We start from the raw sequence: 21,098 nt of genomic DNA, 5'->3' as shown, positions 1-21,098 counted from the left end.
CGTGTCCCCGGGTGGGAGGCGGGGCATGGGCGGGCCTTGATGACTGGGCGATCAGGCTGTGCTGAGGGCAGCCCAGGAGAAGGCCGGGAAGATGGCGGCCTCCTGGAGGCTAGGCTGTGACCCGCGGCTGCTGCGTTGCCTTCTGGGCTTTGGCAGTCGCAGAAGCCCAGAGCTGGTTAAGGGGGCTGCTAGGTGGTCTGTCGGCCGTGGAGCTAGTTGGAGATGGTTTCACAGTACGCAGTGGCTGCGGGGTGAGTGGCCGGGGCTTGCTCAGCTTCTCTGTACCTGAGCAGTGGGCCTGGGGCAGTGGCTTTTTGATCGAGGGCCTGCACTGGGTGTGGAGGCACCCGGAGCTCACCGTTCCCTAATCCTTTTTTCTGGGAGAGGGTCTGCTGACGTGGTCTAGTGCATGCCGCAAAGGGCTTTTTTGGAAGCTAGGAGAACTTGACTCCATCCCTGGCCGCCTGGCTTCTTCGTGACCTTGCCTTGGAATTTGGGTTCTGAGGCCTGACTCAGGCCCCTTCCCAGTCATATTTCAGGTGTCTTTAGAGTTGGCTAATTGCCCAAGTTTGCTGACATTCAGACGTCATCGTTAGCTGCCTTTATTCATTCTCCTGACCCGTCTCAGTTAGGAGACCTTCGAGGCCCCTGGGATTGCTCTACGCCAGCACTGGTGAAGGACGCTGTTTGTAAATGTCTAGACATCATCAGACATAGGTCCGGAAGAATGTTTTAAGCAAAACCTGAGCTAGAAAGAGTGAAAATTTAGGAGGGGAATCTTACGAAGGTGTCGACTTAAAGACAGAACGTAAGAGTTGTGAGTTTAAGTTTTATTCGAGGTCTTACTGAGTTTTATAGCCCGGGAGACAGCCACTCAGCTCTGAGGAACTACTCTGCAGGGGGGGGGGGGGGGGGGGGGGGGGGGGGGGAGGAGGGGGGGGCGCGGGAGGCGGGTAAGCCAGATTGCATATTAATTTTTTTGGCTAGGAAATGCATGCAGTCAAGCGTATAGCTTAGCAAAGATTACTGCCGATCATAACAGATATGTCATGTTAATGATTTTAATATTTATTATCTTAGTGTTTTTCTATGGATGGGGAGATGTAAGAATCTAGGATTATTTAAATTCTTCCTGAGATGTGCTTTGAACTATCCTAGAGCCTGTTTATCCAAAGCAGAGTGCTTCATCTTGAATTCCTCTCAGGTCTCACTGTTGCTGGGCAACTGCAGTGAGTTGTGAATTAACCCTTGTGGAACTGGGTAGTCGTTGAAATTCCTTAAATTTATTATAGAAAGTTGTCATTAAACAAAACACAATTCTCCTGGTATTTAATAGTTTGCAATGTAGTGTGCCAGGCATTATTTTTCTTTACAAAAGGGGCTAGTGCATATTGAGCCTGATGTATGATTATTACCTGCCGATCATTCAGTCCCTCCATACCATGAATTGTAATATAAAAAATTTGGCGTAGGCATTTGCCTGCATATTCTGAGCTACTTGAGGCCCAGAAAAAAAAAAAAAAAAAATGTTACATGAAGTTAATGGCATCGTGAGTGTACTGAGACTTTAAGATTTAAGGGAACAATTAAACTTCAGCTTAGTGTTTCATAAAATCCCTCTTGTAGCAGTGGCTTTTTTAAACTGTGTTTTAGCATTCCCTGTCTTCTCTCCCTCCAGTTTTTTAAATAATGAACTTTCCTACAGCTGCCAGAGATTCTTTCTGGGGTGGAAGTCAGCAATCTACATTTTACAAACAACCTTTGGTGAATTTTCATGTACAAAACATCAACGTTTGGTGTTTGATGGGCTACACTTTGAGATTTGCTCTCTTAGAAAACCGTGGAACGTTAAAAGCTCACTGTTAGGAAATAACTGAGAATGTTCTTATTAAACAGATCCTTTTGAGAATCTTTGAACATTTTAAACTCTCTACTGAGAAAGGGGGCAAGTGTTGCATACTCAAAAATGTGCATGCCGTTTCAGGGATTTTGCTTAGACCCAACTTGACAGTCCTTATCTGAGGCATCATGACATTTTACCTACCCCGAAACACACTGCAAACAACTTGTCTATCTACTTGAACTTCATCTGTAAAGAATCCTAGGAAAGCTGTGTTAGCTTCCTTGTGCCTCCCTCTTTGATGTATACAGGGCCCACCTCAGTGATCTAGGATTCTTTCCCTATTTCAAGATCAGCTGTTCAGTGGTGGTCCTTAGGTGTTCACCTGCTGAGCCAGTGGCTAAAGGACTTCCCCATGGCTCAGCGGTAAAGAATCCACCTGCAGTGCAGGAGCTGCAGAAGACAGATTCGATCCCTGGGTCTGGAAGATCCTCTGGAAGAGGTCATGGCAACCCATTCCAGTATTCTTGCCTGGAGAATCCCATGGATAGAGGAGCCTAGTGGGCTACAGTCCATAGGGTCACAAAGAGTTGGACACGACTGAAGCAACTTAGCATCCACACACGCACACTCACCAGTGGTTTAGACCATGCTTCCACTGCACTGGGTGTGGGTTCGATCCCTGGTCAGGGAACTAAGATCCCACATGCTGTGTAGTGTGGCCAAAAAATGAATAAAAAAATAGGCCAAAGTCATTTAAATTTTTTTGAAAAAAGGTCAGCTGTTTAGCAATTCTAGTCTCTTTTTCAACCTTAATTCCCACTTGCCATGTAACATAACATATTCACAGGTTCTGGGGTTAGGACGTCTTGGGGGTGGTGGGGCACAGGCATTAGTCTGTCTACACGAAAGCTGATTACTGTATGTTATTGGATAGCTGTAGGTTATTTGGAAATCTTAGATTTTTTTTCCTAATGCTAAGTCAGAATTTGTCTCCTGACTTTTCACATACAGGTTTTTGTTTTGCCACGATAAATATACATGACAATCCTTGAACTATTTGTTTTACAGAACATGGATTATGAGGTGTTTGTTGGTTTTTCTCGAGCTTGGTAGAAATTATAGTTTCGTAAAACTAAACGACTATTTGGTAGTCTGTATAGCAATTATTGAATTATTTCCTCTTTCACTTAACTGTCAAGGATTTAAAAATCAGTTGGTTGCGAAGTCACTTGGAGTTTTGGTTTCTTTAAAAGGTGTTTGTTGGTAGCATATTTATGAACTATAGCATATGCGGTGTGCTTAGCCCTTCTTAGAATTCCTTATTCACTTCTCACAACCACCTAGTAAAGTTGGCATTATTTGCATTTTTATTGGGCAGAAGAGACTAAGGCTCAGAGAAATTCAGTGGTACTCCCAAAGCCACGCACCTGTACTGGTGATGACCTGAAAAGGAGCCATGTATTTTTTTACTCTGTGTTTAACAAATCCTTAACTGTTTCATTCTCTGAACTGCAGTGTGTACTGAGAGGGCAGAGACTTACTCACCATACTATTATTGAGTGCAGAAATGAGCCCTAGTTGCAAGGTAGCTGCTAAGAAAGTAGTTGCCCTGCTGAAGGAACAGCTTCTGTGTATTCAGGCACATGGCCCATCTAGTCATGCTTCTGGAGATGGAATCCTGTGTTCTGTATAGGCTTTATCCTTAAAGTATGGGGAGGTAAACAACAGCGGCATGGTTTCAGAAGTGTGTGTAGTGAGCGTAGAGGGGCTAAAGTTCAGGATGATAAGGGAGAACATAAGAAGGCTTCCTGGAGGTGTCAGCCCTTCCAGGCTGAAAGAGTAGCAGACATAAAGGCCCAAAGGCTAGCTGTGATATTTACAGACATGGCAAAGCATTTGTAAACCATTTTTCATCACACCCTAGGCATTTAACTTTGAAGAGTTTCCATTGCTGCCCTTTCAGAGAAAATGGCTTAGTTTGGAATTAATTAATAATAAGATGTTAATATTGTTGGTTTTAAGTTGTCTCTGAGGAATAATATGTTGAATGTAAAATAACATGAGAGGAGGAAAATAAATGAGCTTCAGTCTTTGTAGTGCTTTGCCCAATATCTGACTATAGGCCTTGCATATATAGATGTTAAATAGACATACCTGGGGAAGCTAAAAATCTCGGAAGTTATATTAAAAAAAAACCGGCTCTACCGTATTGCACATTTGCAGCTAGTGAACCAGTCCGTGTCATTTTAGGAGAAAATTAAATTTATTGACAACATTTAAAAACTAGGAACTTCAGATAAACATTCTAAATTTTTGTCTTCCTTTGAAAATTTAAAGTTAGGACCTATATGGTGACAGACGGTTGAGACTGAGTAATGACTGTCCTCTTCAGGTAGGAAATTGCATACTTTCTAGTTGACCATTTTCTCTTCTCCGTTACCTCTCAGCCGGCAAGACTGAATGTCCTTTGAAATTTGTCATCACCTCCAGTTGTTGTTCTTTTCTTGTACTCTTATCTCTATGGAAAGCAGAGAACGAGAGAGAGGTTAGGAAAATGGGAGAGAGCAGTGTGTGTGTGGATGTGTATAAAGAAGGAAATTTATTATAGATTTAATATGAAAATGAAGCATGACTGGAGCTGAAAAAGCTAGTAGTAGTTTAGTGGCCAAGTCGTGTCCGACTCTTGCGACCCCGTGGACTGTAGCCTGCCAGGCTCCTCTGTCCGTGGGATTCTCCAGGCATGAATACTGGAATGGGTTGCCATTTCCTTCTCCAGGGGATCTTCCCAACCCAGGAATCGAACCCGGGTCTCCTGCGTTGCAGGCAGATTCTTTACCAACTGAGCTGAGGGAAGCCCAAGGTACTGATAACCCACTTCTTTCTTCTGTTTCCTCTAAGCATCTGAGTTTTTGATGGTGGTTCTATAACAAGGAGAGGACTTCTTTGTTAAGAGTCAGTGGTGTGGCATGTTGACCTATAATAGACTACCAGACATTTCTTGAGCAAAGATGGGTTTATTTGGGATCTGCGGAGAAGAGCAGTTTGGAGTCTGCAACCATGGGGAGCCACATGCTAATCCCCACAAGCTCAGGAAGAAGAACACTTAATACAGAGGGGCAGAGGAAGGTGGGAGGCTACAGTAAGCAAAGAGTCCACGGCTTTTAATTGGCTGAGTCCTTGCCAGGAAAGAAGAGGAATCAGTCTTCTTCCTTTTGGGCTTTGCAGTTATCACAGGGTGTGAGACGTCCCCCTTCTGGTCTCCCAGCTCTATTTCACTGAAGTTTCTGTTTATTAATTTTTACAGTTATTTTTGCCAAAGCATAAATACTGTTTTAGGCCTGGCTCTAATGAAATCTTTCTGCACTGATATTGATGAGACTGTTACTGTTCTTTGAGTTCTTTAAGCATGGAAACAGACACATACAAACTTGCTGAAATAAAGATAGGATTTCTTAGAAGGGTACACCACCAGAGTGGCTGGGCCATATCCGTTTCTTGTAGGGCTCCCATTGTCTGCTCTCTTTCTCTGATTTACGTTGGTTTTCTCCTCAGAGTTCCCAATCTACTTACTTGTGGTTTTTCTTATTCTAGCATGTCAGCTTGCCTTGCCTTAATGCTGATGCAGCTCCTTACATCCGTTGCTCTTTCAGTTTAGTTCAAGCACACACCACCATTTTTGTGATCTAATTCCAGATTCCCTGGGCAGAGAAGCTGATGACCCAATGTAGGTCAGTTGTAGTATAGAACACAGGGTTGATTCCATCAAAGACTGCAGTTCGGACATTTCCTTTAAATGGGAAGTGTGAGTTGGGAATCAGTGATGTCTGTTATTCTGACCACGTGATTAGAGTAGAGTAGTGAAGTCCTTCATTTTAATTGTTTTGGGGTTAAGTATTGACTAGAGAAAATGGATGATCAATTAAACAAGGCAGAATAGGCTACTCAGTAGTTGAGATCTGTGGTCATCTAAGGGAAATAGAAAGGGGATGAATGAGATCTTAGTAGAGGCAGCAGCAGGAGAATCTGGTAAGATTTGGATTATCAGAAAGTACTTAGTACGCATTGCTTTAAAACTTTCAATTCACGATATTAAAGTGGGATATTCCAAGGAGCCATTACATACTGAACATGCACTATTTGCCGGGCTTCATTTTAGACTCTTTCGAACTTCCCTGGTGGTTTGGTGGTTAACACTCTGCACACCAATGCAGGGAGCACAGGTTCGATCCCTGGTTGGAGAACTAGGATCCTACAGGCCACACAGTGCGGCCTGAAAAAAAAAAAGATTCTTTACCGACCCATGCAAAGGTTAGTTGTGTTTTATGGGTGAAGAGATAGTCCGTGAGGTTTAGTGGTTTGTCCAAGGTTAGTAAGTGAATGACTGCTTTGGAACTATGCACGTGATAATATACAGAGGAAGAAAAGAGGTCCTTGCTTTTGGATATCTTGGAGTAGACTGACTAATCATGAAGTTGGGAACTGAATATTTGTGTCTTCCCCAAATTCATACATTGTAACCTAATGGGCAATGAGAGGGTATTAGGAGGTGGGGGCCTTTGGCAGGGGCCTGGGTCAAAGTGAGAGGAGCCCTCATGAATGGGATTTAGTGCCCTTATCAAAGAGACTCCAAAGAGCTGCCTCACCCCTTCCACCATGTGAAGACACCACAAGAAGATGCTCTCTGTGAACCAGAAAGTGGGTCCTCATCAGCCACCATACCAAAATGGCCAGCATCATGATCTTGGAGTCTCCAGAATCGTGAGAAATAAATGTTGTTTATAAGCCACCAGCCTCAGGTATTTTCTCATAGCAGTCCGAATGGACTAGGGCACAGGGCAGTGGGCTCATCAACTCAGGGCATGTGTTCATAAGAAAGGGTTACAGTTGAACAGAATCGGGTCTCTGCCAGCCAGAAAAGAGTTGGAAAAGTGGGTTTGGGAATAATACGTAGCATTTATCGAGAGCTTCAATTCAGTTCAGTTCAGTCGCTTAGTCGTGTCCGACTCTTTGCAACCCCATAAATTACAGCACGCCAGGCCTCCCTGTCCATCACTAACTCCCGGAGTTCACTCAAACACATGGTGATGCTATCCAGCCATCTCATCCTCTGTTGTCCCCTTCTCCTCCTGCCCCCAACCCCTCCCAGCATCAGAGTCTTTTCCACTGATTCAACTTCACATGAGGTGGCCAAAGTATTGGAGTTTCAGCTTCAGCATCATTCCTTCCAAAGAACACCCAGGACTGATCTCCTTTAGAATGAACTGGTTGGCTCTCCTTGCAGTCCAAGGGACTCTCAAGCATCTCCTCCAACACCACAGTTCAAAAGCATCAATTCTTCGGCACTCAGCTTTCTTTACAGTCCAACTCTCACATCCATACATGACTACTGGAAAAACCATAGCCTTGACTAGACGGACCTTTGTTGGCAAAGTAATGTCTCTGCTTTTGAATATGCTATCTAGGTTGGTTATAACTTTACTTCCAAGGAGTAAGCGTCTTCTAATTTCATGGCTGCAGTCACCATCTGCAGTGATTTTGGAGCCCAAAAAATTAAAGTCTGACACTGTTTCCACTGTTTCCCCATCTATTTCCTATGAAGTGATGGGACCAGATGCCATGATCTTCGTTTTCTGAATGTTGAGTTTTAAGCCAACTTTTTCACTCTCCTCTTTCACCTTCATCAAGAGGCTTTTTAGTTCCTCTTCACTTTCTGCCATCAGAGAAGGCAATGGCACCCCACTCCAGTACTCTTGCCTGGAAAATCCCATGGATGGAGGAGCCTGGTGGGCTACAGTCCATGGGGTCGCCAAGAGTCGGACACGACTGAGCAACTTCACTTTGACTTTTCACTTTCATGCATTGGAGAAGGAAATGGCAACCCACTCCAGTGTTCTTGCCTGGAGAATCCCAGGGACGGGGAAGCCTGGTGGGCTGCTGTCTATGGGGTCGCACAGAGTCGGACACGACTGAAGCGACTTAGCAGCAGCAACAGCACTTTCTGCCATAAGGGTGGTGTCATCTGCATATCTGAGGTTCTTGATATTTATCCTGGCAATCTTGATTCCAGCTTGTGCTTCTTCCAGCCCAGTGTTTCTCATGATGTACTCTGCATCTAAGTTAAATAAGCAGGGTGACAGTATATAGCCTTGACATACTCCTTTTCCTATTTGGAACCAGTCTGTTCTTTCCATGTACCATTCCCCTTTCTCAGCCCTTTATGTGAATTCACTCAGTACTTATGACAGCTAATGCTGTGCTCTGGTGATAGAAATCTAGTTTCAACACAGGCTGCCTGACACCGAAGCTGGTTCTTTCGCTAACCACAGCCTTCTTCAGTGCCAAGTAATGACTGTAGATGTCAGCAGAACAGTGTCAACATGCTGAAGTTTTGTTCACTCTATGTTTTAGCGAACACCTGCTTTTTTTTTTTTATACGTGAGGCATTTGAGTAGTATCTACATTGTGAAATGTTATATCAGCAACAGTTGTGATGTCTTAAGTTATTTTAAATAACTTAAGATACTAACATTCTAGACTGTGTATAAAGGATATTAGGACCATTCAAGAGTTAAAAAGTATATGTCAGTGTCCTCTCTGTAAGTTTCGAAGATGACGCACTGTTGAATATATACCTTATTGTTGTCTTGAGCATCAATTTGCCTTTATGACAAAATGTGTAAATTCCCGAATTATTAGTCATATGTTCATTCTTCCACTACACTCTGGAGTGGTGATTTCTTTTTGCCTTTGTTCCAAGATTGAAAATTAACTAGGATTCATGTAGAATTTAAATTTTCTAGTTTAATACCAGGAGACCAGTGCTGCAAGCTGAAACCTCTTCTGAAGTGTTTGGTTTATTTCACTCAGGAAATGGTTCTTCAGCCATGCTGACATACCTTCAAATCATTGGGTGGGTACTAAGTGTATGAAGGAATCAACAGGTTCTGTAAACAAAGTGGAATGTATCATGCCTCTTTATTTTTTGTACTTGGTAAGCAGTCCATTTACTGTGGCTGGTGGTCTATTGGATATTTTCCTGAAATCACGGTCTTTCTTGTATTAGCAAAACATTTCTAGGGAAGAATTAAGGTTGGTGAATTTATAATTCAGGAGCATTTCCTTGGGAATCTGTTGGCATTGATTTTTTTAGAGGGGCATAAATCTATTTGAAAACTGAAAAACTCTTATCACTTCTTCAGAAAAATGCAAAATTTTGTATGTGATTCCAGGGAACTTGTAGATCTCCCTGTAATTTATCTATAATGCCACCTGGTCTCCAACCTGTTACCATGAACATTTTGGTTATTTCCTATAGAAAATAATTGTGCTGCTTTGCAAGGGTATTTGCCATATCTGAGAACAAGAAAGGTGGCAGGCAAGAATATTGGAGTTGGTTGCCATGCCCTCCTCCTGGACATCTTCATGACCCAGTGATGGAACCCAGGTCCCCGGCATTGCATGCTGATTATTTACTGACTGAGCCCCCATGGAAACCCAAGAACATTGGAGTGGGTAGCCTATCCCTTCTCCGGGGCATCTTCCCAATCCAGGAATCAAACCGCGGTCTCCTGCATTGCAGGCAGATTCTTTACCAGCTGAGCTACCAGGAAAGCCCCTCTCTGCTCATACTGTTCGTTCAAATGGAGTGACCTGCCTGTGGTTTGAAATTTTTCTTGTTACTTAATGCCCCACCCTCCTAAAGCTTCTTATACAGTCCTGTCAGGGAATGGATGACACTCCAAAAATGGGTAATTTGAGTGGAGTTTAATAAGTGACCATTTTTGTGAACTTAGGGTATAGAGATGGCACGGTACTAAAGGGCTTTTTGAGTAAGGTGCTGTGATCACCCTCGGCTTGAAGAGGCATGGACAAAGGAGCACTTCCTGAACTGGGAAGTGGGGAGCCTTTGTGATCTCTGATGGAGCTGTGCCTTTCAGTTAAAGGATCCAGCCAGGTCAGGCAACCCCACAAGGAGGGAGCTGAGGAAATAACCTGACCTCACTCTCCTCTCTCCTTTTCAGTGTCTTTATGCTGCCTATTGGTGGAACCCAACTGGAGGCCAAAGCAAGGAAGCCTGTTAGTGTAGCCTGTTTAGTAGTGTTGGGGAGGGTTGACGAGTAGATCTGTAAGGGCAGATGGGAGGCACCTTGCAGGCCCACCTGACTTAACCCGTTAGTCATTACGCTTTACACCTCAGGTTTAACACTGATGCCATCAAGTACTGGCTCATGTGTATGTGTATGGCAGTTCTCATGCTAAGAGGGGAAGAGAGTGAGTGTAGATTTTACACTTGGAAGAACCAAACGAGGTTTCCTTGGACCTGTATCGCTGGGCCAATGCTTTGCCAAAAGCAAGCACAGGCTCTTCATAACTGACCTGATTTTTAATAGGATTTTTCTGTCTACATTTGAATAGCTGAATAGGAATCAAGGCTATGTAGGCTTTTAGGGCACTTTTTATAGGAAGAAGAATGTTGTTTTTGGAGCAGAGGCATTTAATTTGGATTTCTGTTTTGTTTTGCTTTTAAACTGGTACTCCTAAATCAAGTCATCCTTGATTCCTGACTTTCCCATGCCACATCTCAACTACCAGAAATTCTCATTGGCTCCACCTTTTAAATGTAATCTGCCCAGTCCTCACCACTTGTTCTACCAACGAGCCTGGCCAGGCTACCACCACCTCTATTCCAGTTTATTGCAGGGGCGTCCCAGTAGATGTCCCTTCCACACCCTTGGCCCGGTACAGACTGTTCTCCCTGCAGCTTTCAGAGTGTCACTTTTAAATTATAAACCAGATCATGTTACTCTTCTGCTGAAAACCCTCCAAGAGCTTCTCATTAATCTCAGAAGAAAATCTGAAGTCCTGACTGTGGCTTACAAGGCCCAGTATGATACAAACCCTCCACCTCTATGACTTGAGCTCTGACCGTGCCTCTCCTCACACTGAGTCCACTCTAGCACCCCGGCTCCCTTGGTGAACTCTGAACATACCAAGTATGCTCTCAGCTCATTCTCGTGCTTGCGCTTTCCTCTGTTCAGAAGGCCCTTCCATCAGAGATTTGCATGGCTTCCTCCATTCAGTTCTGCTCACTTTGTCAGAGGAAGGCTTCTCTGATGAACCAGGAAAATAGTCCTCCCTTGCTTTTGGGTATATCGCCAGAAGTGAGATTGCCTCATCAAATAAATGATCATTCAATGTTTAATGCTTTGAGGAATCATTGGGTGGTGTTTACACAGAAGCTGCATTGTTTTACTTGTTTTGCTTTCCCTCCGGTAGTGCACAAGGGCTCTTAATTTCTCCACATCTTGCCAACACTTGTTTTCTGCGTTTTTGATAATAGCCATTTTAATGAAGAGGAAGCGGTACTAGCACACAAATCAAGATTTCCTTTCCTGATCAGCTAGAGTCTCGTCTCAGCCCTTTGGCATTCTGACAGCACGGTTACCTACTACCCTCTAGCGCTTGCATGTTTGTCTTGACATCCCATTTAAACTATAATCCTTTGAGGTTAGTATTCTGGTCTATGGGTTGAGGGCTAGGACAGCAGGAGCTCTGTAAGCGTTTGTTGAGTGCCTCGTTTGTCCTTTCGCTTTAGTAGGCAGTATTATGACAGGCTACTATGGGAGAAGGCAATGGCACCCACTCCAGTACTCTTGCCTGGAAAATCCCATGGACGGAGGAGCCTGGTGGGCTGCAGTCCATGAGGTCACTAAGAGTCGGGCATGACTGGGCAACTTCACTTTGACTTTTCACTTTCATGCATTGGAGAAGGAAATGGCAACCCACTCCAGTGTTCTTGCCTGGAGAATCCCAGGGACAGGGGAGCCTGGGGGGCTGCCGTCTGTGGGGTCGCACAGAGTCGGACACGACTGAAGCGACTGAGCAGCAGCAGCATTATGACAGCACCACAGGAGGCACAACATTTACCAGTGGCATTAATGAGAATTAGGTTTTCAAATGTGCAGTACAATTAAAGAGTTTGAGTTAGTGTACTTTAGCAATGAGGACAAGGCTGGCTAAAGTAAAGAGTAGAAAGGGAACCTTCAAGTTTAGGTTGGGAAGGTGAGAGGAACCTGTGAATCTGTCTCTCCTTACCTGAATTGTGAAGTAAGATATTGTCATGTGTGTGTGGGTGGGCGGGGGTCACTTCAGTCAATGTCCAACTCTTTACGACCCTATGGACTGTAGACCACCAGGCTCCTCTGTCCATGGGACTCTCCAGGCAAGAATACTGGAGTGGATTGCCATGCCCTCCTCCAGAGGATCTTCCCAACCCAGAGATCAAACCCATGGCTCTTGTGTCTCTGCATTGGCAGGCAGATTCTTTACCACTAACCAACTATGAAGCCCAGGACATCATCATATATCTAGCCAACTGCATGCCTTCAGAGTTCATCCTCTTAACCATCTCTGTGCTGCCTATTAACTGCTAACATTTTTTGAGACTTAACTTTTTGCCAGGCCTCACTGTAGTGAGTTGACATGTGTAACCTCATTTAGACCTATTTTATTAAATAATAGCTTATTTTAACACAGTAGTGCATGTGTATAGTTTAAATAGGCAAATGGTACTAAAAGGCTTATGGCAACACAGTGGATCTCTGACCCATCTTTTCCTACTCTCGCAGCCATCTTCCTCCTCAGAAGCAACAGGTTTTGTCTCCTAACTGTCCTGTGGCATTTGCTCATCTCTCTATGTTATATATTATCTATGGATGACTTCTGATCAGTCATCCCCCTGTTTTCTCTCTCCTGTTCTCCCAGTGTAGTTATTTTTCAATTCTTAATTAAATCTATATTTAGTGTTGACACAAACCAAGTATGCTTAACTGAGAATTGTCATGTATCAGCCCATATTATGACTGTTACCTTTCTTACTTGGCTAGCGTGTGAGATGAGTGCAATTGTGTGGTAGTTTGACCATTCTTTGGCATTGCTTTTCTTTGGGATTGGAATGAAAACTAACCTTTTCCAGCCCTGTGATCACTGCTGAGTTTTCCAAATTTGCTTCCATATTGAGTACAGCACTTTCACAGCATCATCTTTTAGGATTTGAAATAGCTCAACTGGAATTCCATCACCGCCACTAACTTTGTTTGTAGTGATGCTTCCCAAGGCCCACTTGGCTTCGCATTCCAGGATGTCTGGCTCTAGGTGAGTGATCACATCATCGTGGTTATCTGGGTCATGAAGATCTTTTTTGTATAGTTCTTCTGTGTATTCTTGCCACCTCTTCTTAATATCTTCTACTTTTGTTAGGTCCATACCATTTCTGTCCTTTATTGTGCCCCTCTGTGCATGAAATGTTCCCTTGGTATCTCTAATTTTCTTGAAGAGATCTCTAGTCTTTCCCATTCTATTGGTTTTCCTCTATTTCTTTGCCTTGATCTCTGAGGAAGGCTTTCTTATCTCTCCTTGCTATTCTTTGGAACTCTCCTTTCAAATGGGTGTATCTTTCCTTTTCTCCTTTGCCTTTAGCTTCTCTTCTTTTCTCAGCTATTTGTAAGGTCTCCTCAGACCGGTTTGCCTTTTTGCATTTCTTTTTCTTGGGGTTGTTCTTGATCACTGCCTCTTGTACAATGTCATGAAACTCCTCCTTCCATAGTTCTTCAGGCACTCTTGTCTGTCAGATCTAATCCCTTGAATCTATTTGCCATTTCCACTGTATAATCATAGGGATTTGATTTAGGTCATACCTGAATGGTCTAGTGGTTTTCCCTACTTTGTTCAATATAAGTCTGAATTTGGCAATACGGAGTTCATGATCTGAGCCACAGTCAGCTCCCAGTCTTGTTTTTGCTCACTATATAGATCTTCACCATCTTTGGCTGCACAGAATATAATCACTCTGATTTCAGTATTGACCATCTGGTGATGTCCATGTATGGAGACTTCTCTTGTGTTGTTGGAAGAAGGTGTTTGCTATGACCAGTGCGTTCTCTTGGCAAAACTGTTAGCCTTCGAGCTGCTTCGTTTTGTACTCCAAGGCCAGATTTACCTGTTACTCCAGGTATCTTTTGACCTCCTGCTTTTGCATTTGACTCCCCTATAATGAAAAGGGCATCTTTTTTGGGTGTTAGTTCTAGAAGGTCTTGTAGGTGTTCATAGAACTGTTCAACTTCAGCTTCTTGCATTCCTGGTTGGAGTTATTGCAATGCTATTCAATAGCTATTGAGCTGTTTCAAAGCTATTGAGCTAGCAAAGTAATGCTCAAAATTCTCCAAGCCAGGCTTCAACAGTACATGAACTGTGACCTTCCAGATGTTCAAGCTGGATTTAGAAAAGGCAGGGGAACCAGAGATCAAATTCCCAACATCCCTTGGGTCATTGAAAAAGCAAGAGTTCCAGAAAAACATCTACTTCTGGTTTATTGACTATGCCAAAGCCTTTGGCTGAGTGGATCACAACAAACTGGAAAATTCTTAAAGAGATGGGAATACTAGACCACCTGACCTGCCTCCTGAGAAATTTGTATGCAGGTCCAGAAACAACAGCTAGAACTGGACATGGAAGAACAGACTGGTTCCAAATCAGGGAAGGAGTACATAAAGGCTGTATATTGTCACCCTGCTTATTTAACTTATATGCAGAGTACATCATGCAAAATGCTGGGCCGGATAAAGCACAAGCTGGAATCAAGGTTGCTGGGAGAAATATCAATAACCTCAGATATGTAGATGACACCACCCTTATGGCAGAAAGTGAAGAGGAACTAAAGAACCTCTTGATGAATGTGAAAGAGGAGAGTGAAAAAGTTGGCTTAAAACTCAATATTCAGAAAACTAAGATCATGGCATCCAGTCCCATCACTTCATGGGAAATAGATGGGGTAACAGTGGAAATAGTGAGAGATTTTACTTTCTTGGGCTCCAAAATCACTGCAGATGGTGACTGCAGCCCTGAAACTTAAAGATCCTTGTTCCTTGGAAGAAAAGCTATGACCAACCTAGACAGCATATTAAAAAGCAGAGACATTACTTTGCTGACAAAGGTCTGTCTAGTCAAAGCTGTGGTTTTTCCAGTAGTCATGTGTGGATGTGAGAATTGGACTATAAAGAAAGCTGAACACTGAAGAATTGATGCTTTTGAACTGTGGTGTTGGAGAGACTCTTGAGAGTCCCTTGGACTGCAAGGAGATCCAACCAGTCAATCCTAAAGGAAGTCAGTCCTGAATATTCATTGGAAGGGTTGATGCTGAAGCTGAAACTCCAATACTTTGGCCACCTGATGCGAAGAACTGACTCATTTGAAAAGACCTTGATGCTGGGAAAGATTGAAGGCAGGAAGAGAAGGGGACAATAGAGGATGAGATGGTTAGATGGCATCACTAACTCGATGGATATGAGTTTGCGTGAGCTCTGGGAGTTGGTGATGGACAGGGAGGCCTGGCGTGCTGCATTCCATGGGGTCACAAAGAGTTGGACACTACTGAGCTACTGAACTGAGCTGAGCTTTTCTGCTTTTTTAAAATATCTTTCCCTTTAAACTTTTTTCTTTAGTTTTTGTTTTTAACTTGCCTATTTGTCCCACACCATCTAATACTTACTTAGCACAGTTTCTGGTATTGTCAGTCACATCAGCCGATTTCTCAGTTAATGTACTTTTGTAGTCTCTGTATTTCTCTAGATGTGTAGGTTCAACCTGTCTCCCAAAGGTCTTGTCTTTTACCTCTACAGAGGAGACAACCTCCAGTCTTCTGTTGAAGGATGGTGGTGTTACTCAGCACTTAAATAGCATTCACCCAAGTCTTCAAAGGGCCAGTATTTCCAAAGGTCTCAGTACTGCCAGTTCTTGGACCTTTGGGAAATTCTCAAATAAACCAGATTGATTATCTCAGGTTTTTCCACTTCTGGTTTAGCATTCAGCTTTCTTAGACTTTCTTAGTCAATCATTTGTCTTACTATCTACGTTATTCACTTTTCTGCTTCCAGAAGTGTTGTTCTATTGTTCTTTCTTCTCTCCCTGTTCTTGTGAGTTTATGTCTAAAAGTAACAGGAAACAAAAAGCATATATAATAAAGCCATCAACTAGAGACAGGTACTGTTGTCATTTTGGAGTAAATCCATTTGGTCTTTGTGTACATACAAGCTAAATAGGTAGAAATTGGATTATGCCGTGTGGGTGTGGGTGTGTGTGTGCGCGGCGCTAAGTTGTGTCCGACTCTTTGCAACCCCATGGGCTGCCACGCTGCTTCCCTGTCCTTTACTTAGGTCATGTATACTGTTTGAGGGACATCTTTCATGATGTTTGTTACTTTAAATACTATATTCAGACAAACTATTATGCATGTTTTCTGTTGTTGCTCATTGACATTTTCAATCTATTCTTATATCAAAATAAGTATTTGAACAAAGACCGGTGTGACATCTTTACCTTTCTTTATTCAGTACTGCAGTGTTAATATTACTTTGTGCCCTGGTACTGATTTTGAAATTCCTTGTACTTCATATGGCCTTTTTTCATCCAGCCTGCAGGTGGCAGAATTGCTTTATCTAAGCAGAAATTTTAAAGGTCAATTTTATTTAATGAGTTCTTGTGTTAGAAAGAGAAGTGATTAAATGAAAAGCTTTCTCTCTATTAGGAAATAAGCAAATTAAAGAACAGAGAGCTGTGCTAATAAAAGTTCTGGGTAATTTATTTCTTCGATTTGTCTATCCTCACTTCATGATTTCTGTGTTTGGATTATAGTCGCATTATGGAACAGAGCATGACCCTATGTAAATTGTGGAATGTCCTTAATTGTTAGAGTAATGGAGCTTAGATCTGCTTCATATTAGCCACCAAGCTACTTGTTCTGCCTTTGTATTTTAAGAGTTTGCTTATATTAATCTTTAAAAAAAAAAAAAAAATCTAGAGACCTTTTAGAATTGTTGTGTAGATCTTCAATTTAAAACTTTTTTAATAGGTTTTGCTGATCTATGAGTGTTTTAAAATTAAAGACATGCTTTAGAGAATAAGAAATTAGATTAATGCACTATATTTGCAGTTGAAAACTGAATTATGCTTTAGAAAGATCGGAACATCAGATGTGAAGAAATTAGGAATTGTTTAGAAAAACTGCTATAGATTCAGTGAGTGATTGATTGCTCATATGCTCAAATGACTGATGAAGAAGGTAAAGCAGCAATACACTAAGGAAAAACGTGTTCTAAAAATATAAAATATATACTAAAAAATGACAGTGCCATTCTGTTGAGGCAGAAAATGAGGTTAAAACAGTTGTGATGGATTGATGAGACTCTAAAATCAGTATATTTAAATGTAAGCTGGAAATGTACATTACTTTAGTTACCTTAAAATATTTTAAATATTGTCTTTAACTGCTACAGCAGGACAGACTTATCAGCCAATAGATATACTTTTTAGCTTGATAAAAAGAAACACTAAAATGACTACAAGAGGGTTAAAGTCTTAACACAGTATGGGGTATTTTTGAGTACTAAATGAAATAACCTGTATGACTGGGGGAATAAAAAACCACATTTCCTTTATTATAGTGATATGAATATGAATCGGAACTATAGTTGGTGCCCATTTCAAGGCCTCCTCAGTTTGCTAGGAGAAAGATAGAATGTACTGCTTATTGAAATGAGAAGGGAAGTGCTATATAACTTCTAATGGAATTAAGCAGTGTTATGTACAGGTTAAAATTCAAGGAGTCTAGAAAAGCCCATACTATCTTCAAAAGAATTGATGGCAGCCATCAGATATTAGTTATGTGCAGCCCTTCATTCAAAACTGGTATTATGATTATGTAATTACCTTCCCACTGAAAAAAATATATTTGGAAAAGATGTGTATAGTATTCAGGGAGAATGAGGATATACTAGAATGAAATATTCATTTTCATTAATAAATTAATACTTCCTTTTAAAAATGATTTTCTAGCATGAGAGTCTGAGGATAGATTGGTCAGATTAATCAGAAAACACATTCCACATTTTACTCTCCATAAGTCAGTATAATCAGTCAGGAGATAGTACTGAATAATGGAAATGTCCAGAACGTCTTTGTTTTTTTGTCACCTTCATTTCAAAGAAGGATAATGATCTATTACAGAATTTTTATGTTTTATTGTCATTATTCAGAGAAGCAATTCCAGTTCACCCATGAAGGGTGGCTATATGAGGAATGACGTTTTTATTTTTAAAATATGAAAATTTTTGTGGTTCTTGATGTGGGAATTCATAAAATAATGTGAAATTTTCATAATAAAGTACTTAATGTCAGAAATAATGGAAAATGTGATAGTCTCATAGGTGAAAGATTATAATAGGAGAGAATCATAAAATAAATATTAGTTGTATCATGGCACCTAGATCCAAGGTATAAAAATATTGAAGAGAGACTTTGTTTTGAGAAAATCGAATCTGTGTTTGTCATACATCAGAATCTGGACGTAGAATCATTGCTGCTCATTTAGTTTGCCTCCTTGTATTGAAACTCTACGTACGTGGTTGTGAAGTATTCCATCTCATAATGTCAGGCTTGAACTTTATTAATAGAGAGGGATTGTTAGGCTATTTGATTAGACACATGAAGAATACTCACATTTGAATTTCTGAGTGAATAGGTTATAAATAACCAATGACTAATTAATTGATGGTCCATATTGGTAAGGATTATCAATTATTGATGAGTGGTAATAGAGTGTAGGAGAGTACAGCCTTGGGAGTTAGGCAGAATTCAGATCCCTCGATCAGGGGCTATATTTTTCTCATATATGAAATGGGTGTGTTGACTTAGAATTTGGCTTGGGCTCTATCATTGTTGGGGTATTATTGAGAGTGATGATTCTACATTTGTATCCTTATAGTTTAGTACCAGTTGAGAAAGAGGCAAAAAGTTAGTTGGGTAGAAATCAGAGTAACAGTTTTAACGCTGATGATTTTGTTCAGTTGGAAAATGTGACTTAAGTCTGTGGCCTTCTACAGTTGGACTCCTGAGTACAACCCCTATGTAGACTTTGGCCTTTTGTTTGAGAGAGAGAGTTTGTGTATATAAACTACACATCCTGAGTAACTTCCCAGCACCCACTGGGGCCTGCTGGCAGGAACAGAGAGAGTTGGACTTGCTCTCTGCTGTGAAGGGCAGGTCCATTTATGCCTACTGCATAGAAGAAGGGAAGAGAAAATGCAGGCTCCCTATAGGCAGACAGGTCTTACAATGAGGAGAAGACTGAGGCAGGTGTATTTGTTCGGGTCCTTTTCCCAGTCCTTTAGAGGGGAGTGAATGAAAAGTGCAGGGAGGACAGAAGCTTCCTTCCAGGTATTTCAGAGATGGAACTTCTTTACCATGAAGCCATAGGAACTCCCCATTTGAAATTACATAAAAATTATTTGTTTCCCAAAGGAAATGTTTAACTTTATTTAACATTAGTATTAAATTTCCTTATTTCCAACCCCAAAACATCAATGGGGAAAAAAAGTCCTGTTCTACTCTTTTCCACATTTGAAATATGCTAGATGTGATATGTTTTGCTTTTTTATGTCAGAGAGTTGAATAATCTAAGAAGAGAATAAGTTTTGTAGAGGATTTCAGGGAATGTAGTTTGTTACTGTGGCTGCTGCTAAAGCAGCACCGGAGTGGCTAATATTTATTAGTATAACCTTCCTGTAGATTGTAATGTAACAACTGTGTGCTCTGGTCCTGGAAGGTGGAACTCTTGGAAGCACATCTGGCAAATATATGAAGTGTCTTCTTTTTTGATACTTGACGGAAAAGTAGCCCTGCTTTATTGAGAGGTCACGCTGACTTGAGTCTGTCTTTTTGGATCCTTAATCGAATTCTGGTATGGAACACAATCTCAGATTAATTTAATTACATAAGTTCTCTTGCCAGATCATCCGCAACAAGGCAGACCTCTCCTTTTCACACTTAGCAGCAAGAACCCATGATTCTTGAATAGTATGTAATATTAGATGAAAGTAAAAACACAACCAGTTTCTTGAGGTTTAATCTTGATTATTCTGTTGTAAATCTAATCTTAATTATTGTGTTGTAGGTTATCAGAAACCAGTTTATTTTCTTTTTATTTGCCTTTTCCTTTGGTTGTTTTACCTGTAAATATTTTTTTTCTAGTGACAAAAGGGGAAGGAGAAAAAGATGAAACATAAGTCAACTTTTTTTTTTTTTTTTTTTAATCTTGTAAGCACCTGGCTTGAAAATATGCATAGAGGACTTGGGGGAATGATGAAAAAGGAATTGAAAATATTCTGGAAAAGATTACTGAACACTTAGTTTGACCAGTTGGCTGTCTTTCAGACTGGAATATTTTTTTCCTCAGATTGAATTTCATATTAATTTACTTGAACTTTTTGTTGATGCCTCGTGAGGTGTATTACTTATTGTGTTTAATCTTGCCTTTTTCCAATTTCAGCTGATCCTATTAAGATACTAATGCCATCACTGTCTCCTACAATGGAAGAAGGGAACATTGTGAAATGGCTGAAAAAGGAGGGTGAGTAGTGCATTACTAACACCTGTGTTATTTGATCATTTTTGTTTTTTCCTAATCTGCTGGTTTACACAATACATGATATACATGAAGTGATCGGTTCTTATGCTTGTTAACCTTTATTGTTTAAATAAAAATTTCTTGTGGTAATGTAGCAAAGGTTTTATGGGGTTAGCCTGTATCTCTGCTTTCACAAGCAGAGAATGATCAGCTATTTTAAGGTTTTTTTGCAAGTTTTAGTTCTTAACACTTCCTTTAGTTTCAGCATCATAAAACTGTCAATTCCCTAAAGTTAGTTTGTTACTTTATAATGACTCTGTGTATGTGTGTTTTCCTGTAACTAGGCAATCTGATTATAAACTTCACTGGAAAGAACACATAAAAAAATACTAAAAAAACTTATAGAAGAGCAGCGAAGGAGAGTTGTAGAAACATGTTACTAAGATGTTGAAACATGTTATTAAGCCTTTGTAATTAAAACTGTGGTATTGGTGCATAGAAAGACATACTACTAGAACTGAGTAGAAAATAAGGAAATAGACACAGATGCACACCATTATTTAGAGTTTAAATAGTGAAGGAAGATGATACTAGATTTAGTCCTTGTGCTGTGCCAGGGATAAATTACAAATGACTCAGTCACGTAATGTACAAAAATGAAACCGGACAAGTACTAGGGAAAAAAAGCTGGTGAATTCCTCTGGAAGTAGATAATTACCCTAACTACAACTCAAACTCCAGATGCAATAAAGGAGCTACAGATAATTTGATAGTAAAAATAATAACTTGAGTATAGCT

At 41.0% G+C, this 21,098-nt stretch overlaps 1 protein-coding gene across 2 annotated transcripts in view; it reads left to right on the top strand.

Annotated features, from left to right (window-relative positions):
- Nucleotides 1–21,098, top strand: part of PDHX (pyruvate dehydrogenase complex component X) — a 73,059-nt gene that overhangs the window by 187 nt on the left and 51,774 nt on the right. Inside the window, exons 1-2 of one of the 2 annotated variants that reach the window (XM_006062371.3) lie at nucleotides 42–251; nucleotides 20,223–20,303. In XM_006062371.3, coding sequence (XP_006062433.2) covers nucleotides 92–251; nucleotides 20,223–20,303 — 241 coding nt within the window. In that variant the 5' untranslated portion in view covers nucleotides 42–91. Of the gene's footprint in view, nucleotides 1–41; nucleotides 252–20,222; nucleotides 20,304–21,098 lie in introns of those variants that run through there. The other variant, XM_044929268.1, reaches the window with a different exon arrangement.

This window comes from Bubalus bubalis, chromosome 16, assembly GCF_019923935.1.
Source record: "Bubalus bubalis isolate 160015118507 breed Murrah chromosome 16, NDDB_SH_1, whole genome shotgun sequence".
Lineage (NCBI taxonomy): Eukaryota > Metazoa > Chordata > Mammalia > Artiodactyla > Bovidae > Bubalus > Bubalus bubalis.
Note: the sequence above shows the minus strand (reverse complement) of the source record. Positions and strands in the feature narration are given on the sequence as shown.